Source organism: Symphalangus syndactylus, chromosome 9, assembly GCF_028878055.3.
Source record: "Symphalangus syndactylus isolate Jambi chromosome 9, NHGRI_mSymSyn1-v2.1_pri, whole genome shotgun sequence".
Lineage (NCBI taxonomy): Eukaryota > Metazoa > Chordata > Mammalia > Primates > Hylobatidae > Symphalangus > Symphalangus syndactylus.
Window position 1 is genome coordinate 82,813,782 of NC_072431.2, and position 16,219 is coordinate 82,830,000.

The following is a 16,219-nucleotide window of genomic DNA, read 5'->3' on the forward strand; positions in this document are numbered from 1 at the left end:
ACAGTCCCACCAACAGTGTAAAAGTGTTCCTATTTCTCCACATCCTCTCCAGCACCTGTTGTTTCCTGACTTTTTAATGATGGCCATTCTAACTGGTGTGAGGTGGTATCTCATTGTGGTTTTGATTTGCATTTCTCTGATGGCCAGTGATGATGAGCATTTTTGCATGTGTTTTTTGGCTGCATGAATGTCTTCTTTTGAGAAGTGTCTGTTCATGTCTTTTGCCCACTTTTTGATGGGGTTGTTTGTTTTTTTCTTGTAAATTTGTTTGAGTTCATTGTAGATTCTGGATATTAGCCCTTTGTCAGATGAGTAGGTTGCAAAAATTTTCTCCTATTTTGTAGGTTGCCTGTTCACTCTGATGGTAGTTTCTTTTGCTGTGCAGAAGCTCTTTAGTTTAATTAGATCCCATTTGTCAATTTTGGCTTTTGTTGCCATTGCTTTTGGTGTTTTAGACATGAAGTCCTTGCCCATGCCTATGTCCTGAATGGTAATGCCTAGGTTTTCTTCTGGGGTTTTTATGGTTTTAGGTCTAACATGCAAGTCTTTAATCCATCTTGAATTAATTTTTGTATAAGGTGTAAGGAAGGGATTCAGTTTCAGCTTTCTACATATGGCTAGCCAGTTTTCCCAGCACCATTTATTAAATAGGGAATCCTTTCCCCATTGCTTAAAAACCCTTTTTAAATGTATCATCCCAAAGCATCATACATTGGACTTTTATTTTTTTGAATCAGGTCCGAATTCCTGGAGAAGGATACCAGACGCACAGGAGCCATGCAAGGTAAATCAATCACTATGCACAGCAGCTAATCCTCTAGCATGAAATGTGAACAATTAGATTTCTCTGGCATCCTCCCTTGGCTATGGTCTGGCCATGGATGGGTCAGGCTCAAGGTGAGATGGACAGAGGAAAAGATCGATGCAAGACCTGCTGTGCTGGCTGGGAGCTGTCCTCCCTAGAGGGAGGTCCGTTTCCCAGGACACATGCCACGGCAGCCCGGCTGTCCAGGTGGGTCAGAGAGAAGGGATTTCAGCAGAGGCCTGAAACAGGAAAGAAGTGCAGCCCAGCAGAATTCGGAAAGCCCTGTGTGTCTACTCAGTGAATACCGGCAGGACCGTGGGAGAGACGCTGTGGAGCAGCAAGGCTCGGGGTGATTGCTCAGTGAGCTTCTTCACCTCCTTGTGAGGAGGGGGCTCAGAGAAGCTGCCCCAGTGCTGGGAGCTCCGTTCCAGGTCTCAAAGAGGCCTGTGACACGGGGCAGTTGGAGGGCAGCTTCTAATAGCACAGCTGCGGTACTCCATTGCTATAATGCTTTTGGGATCTGTGTGACTGCCCCTTTGCTTACGTGGGATTCTGCTCTGTGGGACCTGTGAGGGCACACACAGTGCCCTGTTTGCCAGGCTCTAAGTCCCTGGCGGCAGCTCCACCGCTCCTGTTCCTGAGGGTGGTACTCTTGATCCGCTGCTTGTAACACAGTGTGCCTGCCGTACTCCAAATACCATGCCAGAGCTCTGCGCCCTCCCCACCTGGAGGCTTTGTTCAACCCGTTGCTCTTGGCTGAATTCCCCACTGTGGCAGGGTCATGCCTCCCAGAGAACCAGGTGCAATCACCCTGACTGCGTAGAGCTGCTATTAGGCCACCAACATTTCCCCAGGGGCACCCACCGTCCTCCAAGGGATACGAAGGAGCCGGCTCCCAGGCTGCCTGTGCTTCCTCCCTCAGAAGTCTTTAGAGGCCTGAGCACCACACCCCGCCCATGCCAGGCCCATCCTCTGAGAAGGTGGCAAGCCACACCACTGTTGAGCGTCATGTGTGAAGCCCTGTCTGTGGAGACATTAACCTCGGCATGACCTTGTCATCCTAGCATCCCGCATCAGCTGTTCTCTCTGGGAGTGGCAGGGCCCAAAGGAAGGCAGCAAGTGACGATGGCACAGCCTGTCCAGCCCCTAAGCTGGAGGCTCATGGGGCTGACCACAACGGGACTGCTCTGATGGGGAAGAGCCACTGCTGCCCTCCCTGCACTCAAGGTAACTGTGGCTTGCAACCACAGCCCCCTTCCTGCCAGTCCAGCAGACCTGCAGCCATTGGGAGAGGCGGGGCAAGGAGAGCCACAGTTGGGCCAAATGTCACTGAATACTCTAGTCTCATCTAAAAACAAGGCATGGGCCCACCCAAAGCTGAGGCGTCCAACTTTCCTCCAAAGTCTTGGTGCTTTCTGGAAGGTACTTAACATAAGTTGGGTCAGATCTTTTTAAAAGCCAATAATACACTCATAACCTTTTTAAAGTATTCTGGAATTTGAAGCTTTGCATTTTTAATGCTAATGATAGTGAATGATAGTCCCAGCTTCCAATTATGCTGGAATCTCAGCAATGAGCTGGTAGAGGCAAGGATTACCCTAGAACAACCAGGGCTGTGCCCAGGGAGATTGAATCCTGCTGCAGTCCTAGGAGGGCGGCCAAATGATGGCAAAGAGGAGAATGTGGTGGGCCTGGCCTGGCAAGGGTGTGTGGCTTTGGGATCCTGGAGCCACATGGTACATGAGCAGATGGTTTTCTCGAGGCTCCAGCTCAGCCCAGGTCCTTGTGTACTGGATTCAGGTGCTTGTTCACAGTGACTGGCAAGGCCTATGCGTGCAGCTGTGTCTGGTTGGGCCCATGCTGCACAGCACCTTACACACAGTGAGGCACAAAAAGATCCTTTCTGTGAGTGAACAAGCTTCAGGCAGGTGAGCCTTCAGTGTAGGCACAAGTATCAGCAGTAGATCAGAAGCAAAACTCATCCCAAGGACTGGCAACCCTCCCAGACAAGCTGGACACATGGCCTGGGCTGGAAGGGAGCACTCAGGAGTGCAAGGCTCACACTGGCAGACCAGCCACCGACGAGGCTGTGGAGAAGGTGTGGCTCAGGATGATGCCACTGTCCCAGCCACAGCTCACATTACTTGATTTATGTTCAGCCAGTGTCCCTCGGTTTGCCTCATACCAGCTTCCCAGCAAGAGCTCCTTAGTTGTTGAAAGATGTTGTGCTCCATTGCCCTAGGTTGACATGGCATCCTGCTTCTAAGAGCAGTCGCTAGAAAATGGGCTGAGATGGCTGCACCCAGAGGCATGAAGAGCTATATGGGGCAACGCTCTAGTCCTACACCTGGCCCTGGGGGAAATTACACAGCAGAGAGGGAAGGATGAAAACTGCAGGGGACCAGTCACTGTCCCTTGTGGTGTGTGGACTTGATCCAAATCAGGGCAGACCCTCAGATTCTAGTTCAGCCTGCTTAGTTGTTTGGGGTCTACAATGGAAATTGGTCCCTCTGCTTCTGATGTTGGGGACCCATAGGTCTGTTCAGAAGAGGAGGTCCCCAAAAGCCTTCGGAGGGCACAGCGAGGCAGGAGTTGCCACCACCGCACCCCCACCCCAGACCCTCAGGTGAGCACCAATGTCCCAGCTCAGCAGTCGGGCAGGAGTTGGCTTGTTCTCAGCCATGTGTGTTCTATTCGGGACCTCAAGGGATTGGAGGAGGCCTGTGGCTAGGAAGGCCCTCTGCTTCACTCAGTCTGCTGATTCAGATGTTAATGTCACCTGGAAACACCCCCAACCCTGGACACACTCAAAAATCACGTTTAACCAAATGCCTGGGCACCCTGCGACCCAGTCTAGTTGACACCTAAGATTCACCATCACACTCCGCGTGGGTGGAGATGCCGAGGTCTCTTAAGCTGCCTTGTCTCTGTCCTGCTCTTCTGCAGCACCCAGCAGTGGTTTGGAGGGACTAAGGCCCCAGCGGTCAAGCGCCCCTCAGCCTTGGTGGAGCTTTGCAGTGTGGGCCATTTGTGGGACCACTTCTCTGGCCTGCAGTTTGGGGACAGGATTTCTAGGCTACAGGTGAGCTGTAGAGTTTTTCAAACATCCTCAGGTCCTCGGATGGAAAGTCTCGCATTTGTAAATAAATCCCTGCATTTCTGGGAACTCATCAGATGCAGGCTCCAGATGTCACTATTGCTATTTTCTCCCTCATTTCTCCCTCCCACCTCCTGGGGTAAATAAAATCATATGCAGATCCCAAAGTGTAGCTTGGCCTGGCCAGCCCTGCCATGGCAGCAGGCCTGGATGGGGTCCAGATATTAAAGAAGAAGCTGCAGGACTCCTGCCCAAGGAAGGAAGGAACCCAGCTGCAGAGCTCCTGAGAGGAGCAGGTTCCCAGCCAGGAACTCTGGCTAGAATATACTGTTCATGGTCTCCCATCATTTGAAAAATGCCTTCGGGACAGGGATTATGATGCACGTGTCACAGATTCTGATCCCGTCACCCCGGCACATGCTGCCTCTCTGGCTCCTGTACAGCTTGCACTCGCCATCGGAGACCTCAGGGTCATTCAATGTGGCTCATAAACCACAAAGAGTAGCTGCAAAGCCAAGGCCCTTTCTTCCCATCTCTTCCATCTCCTCAACTGTAGATGTTGAATCACTCTGTGAGGATGGGCAGGTACTTAGACCTCTCTTGTGCCTCAGTTTGCTCATCTGTAAAATAGGAACATCAGGGGGCTTAATTCTTAGGGCTTGGGGAGGAGCAGCTGAAATGTGAAAGCAGTCCCGTTAGCATCATGCCTGTTCCTGCGGAGCGCCCGCCAGCATCCAGCTTTGTTGTTGTTGCTGCTGTTATTATTGTTATACCCCAACCCGTTTTCCTCCCCTTTCCCTTCTCTGTGCTCTGTTCCATCTGCCTGTTGGGTTTTCCTTTCTCTTTCCCACTGGGCAGCTTCAGGGAGGTCGATGTCCTCTTGGCAGACAGGGGTTCCCCTCCGACGAGCAGAAAGACACTGCCCGTGTCCAGCACCACCCCCACAGCAGGCTTCCTGCCACAGCGAGGCCATGGGCCCTCTCAGGCAGTGTCCCTGTGCTTAGACAGCAATGACTGCTGGGTGGCCTTCTCCCTTAGAGGGTGCTGACCACCACACTTTCCCTGGGGGCAGGTTTGGCCAGGAGCAGTGTGTGCGGTGGCTGCACCTGCTGTCCCTCTCCGTGGTCTGCTGTGTTTTCATCACCCAGCCACTTATGGTAAGAAACACTCTCTATGGTAGAAGTGCCTTCCATCAGCAGAGGACCTAGATGGGAAGGGGAAATAGAGGCTTCATTTTGGTTGTATCTGACTTTTCTTTATACCCTGATCTCAGTAGTGGTGCGAGAGAACCAGGAGCCAGGCTCTGCGCTAAGCTGCACATGGGCCTGTTCCTTAATCCTCATAAAAATCTTTGAGGAGGGAACCACTTTAACCCACATTTTTTATTTGAGGAAATTGAACTCAGAGAATTTAGGTCTCTTGGGCGAGGTCACACCTGGTGAGTAGTTGGGCTGGGAATCCAAGGCAGTGACTACTGGTGTCTTTAAAACTGGGAGATGGAGTCCTGTTCATGATTAGGGGACAGGAGGACAGCTGTGTGTGGAATGAACACAGACACAGGACGGCTCTCTGCGCTGTCATGTTTTTCCTTCCAGGTATGCCTCATGGCCTTGGGTTTTGCTTGGAAAAGAAGAGCTGACAACCACTTTTTTACTGAGTCTTTATGTGAGGCTACCAGGGATCTGGACTCTGAATTGGCAGAACGTTCCTGGACTTGCCTCCCCTTCTCTTCAAGCTGCAGTATTCCTGACTGTGCAGGCGAGGTTGAAAAAGTAAAAAAATTACCTATGCAGTGCAAATTGAGCTTTAAAAAACTGCTTTATGTTCTATTACCCATATCTGAATGTAGGCTTTGAATTCAAATTGGATTGCATCTTTGGAGACCCATGGGATGTCTTAATTTCTTATGCTTCTTTGCACACACATGTGATAAATAAACACATAAGACTTATTTTTTTTTTTTACTCCCATCCTAAAGAAGTTAGAGCATCAAGAAAATGAGCATATTTTAAAATACTGAGGCAAATGAGAACTCTAATTCTTGGCCATGATTTTGGAGAACTCTTAGGCCATTTGCCCTTCAGTGGACCCACAGAAAATGTACTCCTCCCCATCCTTCCTCCCTCCCTGCCTTCATCCCTTCGTCCCTTCCTCCCTCCCTTTCTTCCTTCTTTTATTCAGTTTTGCCTGTTGTATATGTAGCATTCTGTTGGGCAGTGTGAATGATATGAAGGAAGAGAAAGGTCTACTGGCCACCGCAAAGATATTCACAGGCTCATTGACTAAGTACACATGAAATGCATGTGCAATTCTGTACTCTTGTAATAACCACAAGTCACTTATGACTAAGGACCCAATCCCAGTTCATTTAGAGTCAGACCCCGGTCTGGGCCTCTCCTCATCTCCACCCTCCTCCTCGCAAAGGATCCTAATAAACTCCACGTCTGAGGACCTGTCTGAGGCCTCTCAGCCCTGCCTGAAACGAAGGCTGCTGCTGCTGAAGATGGGTGTTGCACACAGGCTGTGTACTAGTCATTGTGCTGTTTTACATCTACACTGTATTTTCATTTATCATATCATTTGTTCCTTATAACACCTTATGAATTAGGCAGCCTCACTGCACCCCATTTAAAGATGAGGTGAAGGAATTAGGCCCAAGCTACACTGCAGTAAAGGGGAGTCTGGGGCCCAAACCTGGCCCACCTTGCCCTTTCCTCCTGCACCCCCCGCCCTGCAGCACCTTAGCTCTTGAGAAACAACGTTGCCCTGGTTCCCTCACACCTGTTGGATATCAGCTTTCCTTTCTGCTTGGAAGGCTCTCCTTCCTCTTCTCCCCCCATACAGCTGTGCCCTGCTGTGCTGCCAGTTTGTTCATTTTCTTTCTATTGTCCCAACCTCAGAGGTGAGGCTCCTTCTGATGAATTCAGCCTGATCTTGAGGGCCAGGCTGGCATCTCCAAACCTATGCATGGCTCATTAGCACCTTAGAGTTGGGGTGCCCCCCTACACCCAAGCCTCTCCGCGGATCTCTCCACCACACATGTTCCTTTCTCAGAACGGCACAACAGCTGAAAGGAGTAACTTAAGCCCCAACACTCTGCATGTGCAGCTTTATATTGTTCGCATTCCTGCTGTCAATTTCCTAGAAGCCCAGAGTCATTAGGAGGAAGGACTGTCTCTGATTCCTCAGATCCAGTGAATTTGTGTTGAATGAATGAATACCTACAATGAGTTCACTTATCTGGCTACTGTTGTGCCCTGTCACGAACAGAGTATGAAAGTAAAAATGATTTTTGAAAAAAGAAAAGAAAGGCAATTTCTTGCTACGACTATACTTTAAAATGATTTTTTCATACCTTGAAAGTCTCTAAGAGAAAATACTGTGTCAGTGCCCAAGATAATTGCTGTTGTAATTTGACGGTAGTAGACACACCCCTCGTGTACAGCAGCTCTTTGTAATAACCCAACTGTGATCCCTGCCATAAAAGCTTGCCTGGGACATGAGCAGATTTTTAAAAATGGGTCTACCCCCCATCTCTGATCCCATCCCCAACAACCTGGTCTATGTTATCCATACAAACTACCTCTTTGTTCCCAAATGCCAGGCTAAATGCACAGCACAGCAATGATGCATTCCTTGGCTTGGCAGGAACACAAGGGGCCTCTCTCCTTCCATCCGCCAGCCCATGACTCACAGCGCTCTTGTCCCTGACAGGTCTTGGCTGCCCGACAGCAAGCTCGCCACCTGCGCTGGGCGCATCCACCATCCAAGGCCCAGCTGAGGGTCACCAGAGAGAGAATGAGGAGAGAGAGTCGCACATGGGCTGCCTTGAGGTGGGTGGCGGCCTCTGTTGGGAGGGCTTGCTCCACTCCAGCTCGCTTCTCGGAGGGAGTGCCCCGCTGCCACTGGTCCTCCTGGGAGATTGTTCTCCTCGAGGAGTGGGGAGTGGAGGTGGGGACCACCTTGCTGTCCCCAGAGCCATCCTTATTTATACAACAACCTGTGCTGCCCAGCAGATGGGAGGAATTCAGGGAAACAGAATTGAAGTCAGAAAACTCAGTTCCACAATTTGCCCATGATGAGAAATTGATTAAGATAGCTTCCTCCTCTGGGCCTCAGCTTCATGCATCCAGCATGGATTCACACACACAGTTGGATTTCATCCCACCCCATACGTGTGCTTAGCACATGGTCTGGGACTTCTGCTTCTCCAGCTGGGGGACACAGGGATGTGGAAGCTGTAAGTTAAATGCAACACCTCTTCTTAGGGCATGGATTTAGCCCAGTGACAGGTATTTAAAAATAGTTTAATATTCAGATATGCACAGCTATGTTATGGTTCTCATAACATATTTTGAATTCTTTTAGATAAAACACAAACCTTAAGAAATATCATGCTGTGGCAAAGCTCTCCAACTTCTACCTCCAACGCATTTCTCTCAGCGGTACCATCCCCCTCTCATCATGGTGGTGCTGGATGGCAGCCACCACAAGGAGCCTTTGCTAAATGCTAGCCAAAATCCCTCTTTAAATTCGGAACATGAATTCGGTCTCCTACAAATCTTTCTCGTGTAGTTTGTCAAGGACTTGGGAATTTCTGATAGTTTTTTTAAAAATGGCATGTCATAGAAGCACTTCCAACCATCTTCCTTAAAAAAAATCCCTTCATACAATGTGGCACACCATTAGCTTCCCCTTAAATATTTTCACATCCCTTTCCAAGGAGAAGAGCTGTGGCTGTTTTAGGATGTCACATTTAAAGGAGAGTGGGAGAGGAATTCCAGGAAGATGGAGCAGTGGCCAAGTTTTTTAATCTTATCAGAACTCTTCATAAAAATAGAGTAATTAAGATAGAAAAAACAAAACCTATAGAAAACATGCACAACAAAATTAAATGAGTTGGCCCCCACCACACACACCTCCAAAGGCACTCAGGTGGGGACCAACCAGAGAGTGCACCCACCCTATAGCTCAGCAGCTACAGAACATGGTGGAGGGAAGGATGGGGTACCTGATGTATCCGAGACTAGGAGAACTCCAAGCTCCTGTAGGTGTTGTTCACTGGGAGTCTGGTGGGTGCATCTGGGAGGGGTTTCCACAGTCAAGTTCACAGGTGAGTGCAAGGTCTGGAGGTCTGGAGCTGCTGGGTCAGCTCAGCCCTCAGAACTAACCAAACCTAGCTCTGCCAGGACATAGCCTTCTGGGGTGGGGTGGCTGGGGGCGCTGCTGGGGGAAGCATCCAAACCAAGCAGAACAGGCCCAGAGAAAGCATTTAGGAAACAGGCAAAACTAGTAAAGTATTAGGTTATAAAATTAAAAAACAAAAACCAATATCATATTTATATACAAGCAAAAGTCAGAGATTTAATACAAGACCATATTCAACAAAGCAAATAATAAATACAACAAAATACACTTAGGCATAATCTTAAGTGTAAGTTTCTCTAAGATTTCACTGAGGAAAACTTCCCTATGACTTAAAATCCAGACACAAAAAGGGAAAATAAAAATAAATTGGATTACATAAAACTTGAAGAAGAGAAAAAAATAACTCCTATGTCAAAAGAAACTATTTGTAAAATAAAATGGCAGTGACAAACTAGGAAAAAATATTTGTAACAAAGTTTTAATATTCTTTTTTTGGGGGGGCGGTGGGGAGGGGACAGAGTTTTGCTCTTGTTGCCCAGGCTGGAATGCAGTGGCTCAATCTCAACTCACTGCAACCCCTGCCTCTCAGGTTCAAGCAATTCTCCTGCCTCAGCCTCCCAAGTAGCTGACATTACAGGCATGTGCCACCATGGCCAGCTAATTTTTTGTATTTTTAGTAGAGATACGGTTTCACCATGTAGGTCAGGCTGGTCTTGAACTCCTGACCTCAAGTGATCCACTCACCTCAACCTCCCAAAGTGCTGGGATTATAGACATGAGCCACCATACCTGGCCTAAAAGATCAGCAACTCTTTAAAACAAAAAAAGTGGACTGGAAAAGTGAACGAGAGTTCACAGAATAACAGAAATTCAAATGCCCTTTCACTTACAGTAAGAGAATTGCAAATTAAACTGTGAAAATCCAAAAATGTGACCACATACTCTGTTAGTGAGGCTATGGCAAATAGAGCATTTCACACAGTGCTGGTGTGAATGCAAAATGGTACAGCCGCTATGGGGGAAATTTGAAGTCTCTACACAATGATAGATTCATTTACCATTTATCCAGCATCTGCACTTCTTAAAATCACTCTTACAGACACAGTAAGTAAAACATGAGCATACCCATACACAAAGCAATTTATGTGGGACTTTTTGTAATGAGAATATCCTAGAAAGAACCCACATATCTTGCTGGAGGGACAAGAACACAGTGGAGTAGTGTCCAGCTATGTAGAAGCATGAGGACTATCCCTCTAGACTCCTAGGGAGAGGCCTGCAGTATTCTCTGCAGGAGGGACACCAGGTAGAGGAAAGCGGGTGTGCTGTTCTGCCCACTGCTTAATAAAAAGGGACATGAATATGCGTGCCTGTAGATCCACTCCCTAAATAAAACAAGGGAAAGGCAACCCAGGCACCTTTAGGAAATATTAATAGTTACCTGTGGGGAGAGAAGGAATAAGATTTTTTTAAATCTGTGTTAAGTTTAAAAATTCGACCATATAAGCTTAGTCTCTAAGGACAGAAAAAAACTAGGGGAAAAATCTCTAAAGCTGTTTTCACCAATCGTATTGTTAGTGGAGCGTTAGTATCTTTATTTTCTTTGTTGATTTATTGTGGGGTAAAGGAAATGAAGAATTCTGTTATTTTCTAATTCTGTCATTCCTGGTGTCCTTTAAAAGTGGAATTCTTAATATGAGAGAAAGAAGGTACAGATTTGAGTTCAAGGAAGTCAAAACTCTATAGTCCTGAATTTGAATTGAAAGTATAGGTATGGAATCATGTGGGGTTTGTAAAAATATTTTTCTAGATTTTTCCAGCAAGAAAAGGCCTAGAACAGCCCAGAAGCAACACACACTTTTAGCACCTAGATTTGGTCTGCCAAAAAGAAATAGGAGTAACTGGGATTCCTGATTTGAAGTTGGTGATGGAAAATGTACGAGATGAACCTGGAATATTTCTTAGGCAAGGGAGCAATTAGTAACTGCTAGAGTCATTGTCAGAGAACTAAGAAGCCAGTTTGAAGAGGCTCACGTTGGTCAAACATGGGGTAATTTGACATCAAGATTAGAAACTACTGAATTTAAGTTCATGAAATCTATCTAAAGCCATGAGCTGGTAACAACACCCATAATGTAATTGATCAGTGTTGGTGGACACCCAGAAGCCAACTTTATAAAAGCCAGTGAAAGTCTGCCTTTCCTATACAGACTGTACCCCTGGGAAACCACATAACAGGAGGGGGGTTATTTCTCCTTAGAGAGGAATTCCAGCTAATGAATGAGGACCAGACAATAGAATTAGACCCTGACCATTTTTGCAGTTTTAATGAAGTAATGAATCTAGACATTGCTCATTAACAGTGGCCAATATAAAAAGAGAAGGAGAGAGAGAGAAACATCAGACATTATGTGTCTCCTCATGGGAAAACACCATCATCCATGAGGCAACCTACCCAAAACAGTCCAATCGTAATCTAATGAAGTGATTTTGCCAACTTGTAGTTTACAGTAAGAGTATGTTGATATCACCATGGAAAAGCAAGACTCTGAGAACTCTATAGGACAAATAACCACTTGCTCAACAAATAGATCGCAAAGAAGCAAAAATAAATAGAGATGATACCTATGGACTGGAAGAGATATGAGGAGGAAACTAATTAATGTAATTCACCATATTAACAGACTAAATAAGAAAAACCATATGCTCGTCTCAATAGAGGCAGAAAAAGCATTTGATAAAATTCAACATTAATTCATCCAAAAAAAAGAACCTCTCAGCAAACTAGGACTAGAAGTAGGAATAGAAAAGAGTTTCCCTGAACTAATAAAGAGTATCTATGAAAACTCGACACCTAACATCATACTTAATAGAGAGATATTGAATGTTTTTTAAGATATCAAACAAGGCAAAAATGTCCTCTCCGATCACACCTATTGAACATCACATTGGAAGTCCTAGCCAATGCAATAGGCAAGAGAAAGAAATTAAAACTATATTGATTTGAAAGGAAGAAATAAAACCATCTATTGGCAAATGACATAAATCGTCTTTGCAGAAAATCCCAAATAATTTACAAAAAAAAAAAAGGGTTCTGGAACTAATAAGTGAATTTAGCAAGTTTGCAAGACACAAGTCAATATAAAAAAGTAAATTATATTCCTGTATACCAGCAATGAACAATTGAAATTTAAAAAGGAATACTATTTACAACAGCGCCAAATAAATGAAGTACATGGACATAAGTCTAAGCAAACGTGCAGGATCTGTATGTTGAAAACCACAAAACGCTGATGAAAGAAGTCAGGAAGATCTGAATAAATGGAGAGATAGACTGTGTGCGTTGATTGGAGGACTCAGAAATGTTCAGATGTCTATTCTTTCCAATTTGATCTGTAGTTTTGATGCAATACCACAGCTTTTTTTTTTTTTTTTTTTGAGATGGAGTCTCATTCTGTCACCCAGGTTGGAGTGCAAGAGTGCAATGGCACAATCTCGGCTCACTGCAACCTCCGCCTCCAGGGTTTGAGCTGTTCTCCTGCCTCAGCCTTCCGAGTAACTGGGATTACAGGTGCCTGCCACCATGCCTGGCTCTTTTTTTTTTTTTTTTTTTTTTTTTGTATTTTCAGTAGAGATGGGGTTTCACCGTGTTAGCCAGTATGGTCTCGATCTCCTGACCTTGTGATCTGCCCGCCTTGGCCTCCCAAAGTGCTGGGATTACAGGCGTGAGCTACTGAGCCCAGCAAAATACCACAAGCTTTTTTTACAGATATTGACAAACTGATTCTAAAATTTATATGGAAAGCAAAGGAACTAGAATAGCCTAAACAATTCTGAAAACAATGAGCAAAGTCAGAGGACAGACACTATCTGACTTTAAGACATACTACACAGCTGCAGAAACCAAGGCAGCATGATGTTGGGGACAGATAGACACGCAAATCAATGGAACAGAATAGAGAACCTAGGAATAGACTTACCCAAATATGCTCAACTGATTTTTTGGCAGAGAGAGAAAGATTATCCAATGGATAAAGGATGATCTTTTAAAAATGGTGCTGGGGGCCAGGTGTGGTGGCTCATGCCTGTGATCCCAGCACTTTGGGAGGCCGAGGCAGGTGGATCACCTGATGTCAGGAGTTCGAGACCAGCCTGGTCAACATGGTGAAACCCTATCTCTGCTAAAAATACAAAAAATTACCACGGCGTGGTGGTGGGTGCCTGTAATCCCTGCTACTCAGGAGGCTGAGGCAGGTGAATCACTTGAACTGGGGATAGGGAGGTTGCAATGAGCTGAGATTGCGCCACTGCACTCCAGTCTCGGTGACAGAGCCAGACTGTCTCAAAAAAAAAAAAAAGTGCTGGTAAAACTGGATATTGCTATGCAAAATAAATAAATAAATAAACCCCAACACACACCTCATACTTTATACAAAAATTTCCTCCCAGGGATTTAAAAGCCAAGTTTCATTTAAAATCTTTTGGCCAGGCATGGTGACTCACGCCTGTAATCCCAGCACTTTGGGAGGCCGAGGCAGGCGGATCACCTGAGGTCAGGAGTTCTAGACCAGTCTGACCAACATGGAGAAACCCCGTCTCCACTGAAAATACAAAAATTAGCCCAGCGTGGTGGCACACGCCTGTAGTCCCAGCTACTCGGGAGGCTGAGGCAGGAGAATTGCGTGAACCCGGGAGGCGGAGGTTGCAGTGAGCCGAGATCGTGCCACCGCACTCCAGCCTGGGTGACAGAGTGAGACTCCATCTCAAAAATAATAATAATAATAATAATAATAATAATAACAAATCTTTTGCAAATTGAAACACTCAGGTACCTACATACAGGGTCTGTATGGATGCTAACTTAAAAATTCTTCTTACAGACACATTTCCATGGACATCCTCATGCTGCTTCTGCTTTTGTGTGTAATATATGGGAGATTTTCCGAAGATGAATACTCCCTCAATCAAGCTATCCGGAAAGAATTTACAAGGTAGGAGGTTTGGGTAACTCCTCCAGATCTGGGGCCATTGCACTATTCCATAGCCTGTGTGCACCTTCCCCATGTTTCGCATCCCACATATGAAATACTGGAAAGATTGTCACCATTTCCCTGTTATTAATAAAACCCCCCTCCATTCACAGACTTTGGACACGTTCTTAGCATCTCGTTTGGGCTAAATAGTAAAATAAGGATATTTGAAGGAATTTTAAGTTCTGTGCCAAAACAGGGTCTTGCAGTTTCTTTTTTGCTGGAGACCTTAGAGTTCTTCTATCAAAGCCTATTGTTGCAGTTCGTAATAACTGACACTCAATTTCAAACAGTTTCTTTTTTTTTTTCCTTTTTGAGACAGTTTTCCTCTTGTCACCCAGGTTGGAGTGCAATGGCGCAATCTCAGCTCACTGCAATCTCCGCCTCCCAGGTTCAAGTGATTCTCCTGCCTCAGCCTCCCAAATAGCTGGGATTACAGACATGTGCTACCACGCTTGGCTATTTTTTTTGTATTTTTAGCAGAGATGGGGTTTCACCATGTTCGTCGGGCTGGTCTTGAACCCCTGACCTCAAGTGATCCACCCGTCTTGGCCTCCCAAAGTGCTGGGATTACAGGTGTGTGCCACTACGCCCGGCCTTCAGCTTCTAACACCTCTCAAATTCTTGATCATTTCTCAAGTTGTTCATTTGCTTCTTCCTCCTTCTTTCTACAAGTAGTAGATGTTGATCATAGGTAAATCTAGCAGAAATGAAAAGTGTAAAGCAGAACAATTTCCATGATACCACCAGGCAAAGTCAAGCATGATAGCATTTTTTTTGTGTCATATTTCTTTTTTTTTTTCTGTTTTTTTTTTTCCTTACTAGAGTGATTTTTATTAATTTTTTTGCATACAAAAACAATAAACATTTTCTAAAAATACATACAAACAAAAAGATGCATATCAAACATATTAGGAAGGTTGCACATGGGAAGTCGGGGAATAGAAATGGGGGTGGGAGTTAAAATAAATGAGAGAGGGACTTTATATGGATCAGTGATAATAACTCAATCCTCTATTTGACAAAGAAGAGGGAGAAGGAAGAGGAAGAAAAAGAAAGTGGGATAAAGGATCAGAAAGGGAGGAAAATAGAAAAAATTAGAGTATGACTCCAGGGTAGACCTGTTTTGTTGTCATTGAGTTGGTTGGTTGGTTTGTCTGTTGTATTCTTCATGTTTCGCCAAGTTGGCCAGACTGGTCTCGAACTCCTAGCCCGAAGTGATCAACCCGCCTCGCCCCCCAGAGTGCCGGGACCACAGGCGTGAGCCACCACGTCCAGCCCCCACGTTGCTTCTGCCTCCATGGTAGACCTCCCAGACGGAGCAGCCAGGCAGAGGAGCTCCTCACTTCTACCCAGACACGGGGCGGCCGGGCCAGAGGGGCGCCTCACTTCCCAGACGGGGCGGCCAGGCAGAGACGCTCCTCACTTCTTCCCAGACGATAGGTGGCCGGGCAGAGGCGCTCCTCACTTCCCAGACGATGGGTGGTCGGGCAGAGGCGCTCCCCACTTCCCAGACGATGGGTGGCCGGGCAGGGGCGCTCCTCACTTCCCAGACAATGGGCGGCCGGGCAGAGGCGCTCCTCACCTCCCAGACGATGGGTGTCCGGGCAGAGGCACTCCTCACTTCCCAGATGGGGCAGCCGGGCAGAGGCGCTCCTCACTTTCCAGACGATGGGTGGCCGGGCACAGGCGCTCCTCACCTCCCAGATGATGGGTGGCCGGGCAGAGGCGCTCCTCACCTCCCAGACGGGGCGGCCGGGCAGAGGCGCACCTCACTTCTTCCCGGACGGGGCGGCCGGGCAGAGGTGCTCCTCACTTCTTCCCGACGGGGCGGCCGGGCAGAGGCGCTCCTCACTTCCCAGACGGGGCGGCCGGGCAGAGGCGCTCCTCACTTCCCAGACGGGGCGGCCGGGCAGAGGCGCTCCTCACTTCCCAGACAAGGTGGCCAGGCAGAGGCGCTCCTCACTTCCCAGACGATGGGTGGCCGGGCAGAGGCGCTCCTCACTTCCCAGACGGGGCGGCCGGGCAGAGGCGCTCCTCACTTCCCAGACGGTGGGTGGCCGGGCAGAGACGCTCCTCACTTCGCAGACGGTGGGTGGCCGGGCAGAGGCGCTCCTCACTTCCCAGACGGTGGGTGGC

At 47.1% G+C, this 16,219-nt stretch overlaps 1 protein-coding gene across 1 annotated transcript in view; it reads left to right on the forward strand.

Moving 5' to 3' along the window:
• The window catches only part of PKD1L1 (polycystin 1 like 1, transient receptor potential channel interacting), a 177,506-nt gene that overhangs the window by 122,995 nt on the left and 38,292 nt on the right, over positions 1-16,219 (forward strand). Inside the window, exons 41-47 of the mRNA XM_063609574.1 lie at positions 738-784; positions 1,870-2,032; positions 3,752-3,887; positions 4,975-5,059; positions 5,498-5,674; positions 7,617-7,735; positions 13,931-14,041. Coding sequence (XP_063465644.1) covers positions 738-784; positions 1,870-2,032; positions 3,752-3,887; positions 4,975-5,059; positions 5,498-5,674; positions 7,617-7,735; positions 13,931-14,041 — 838 coding nt within the window. The remainder of the gene's footprint in view (positions 1-737; positions 785-1,869; positions 2,033-3,751; positions 3,888-4,974; positions 5,060-5,497; positions 5,675-7,616; positions 7,736-13,930; positions 14,042-16,219) is intronic.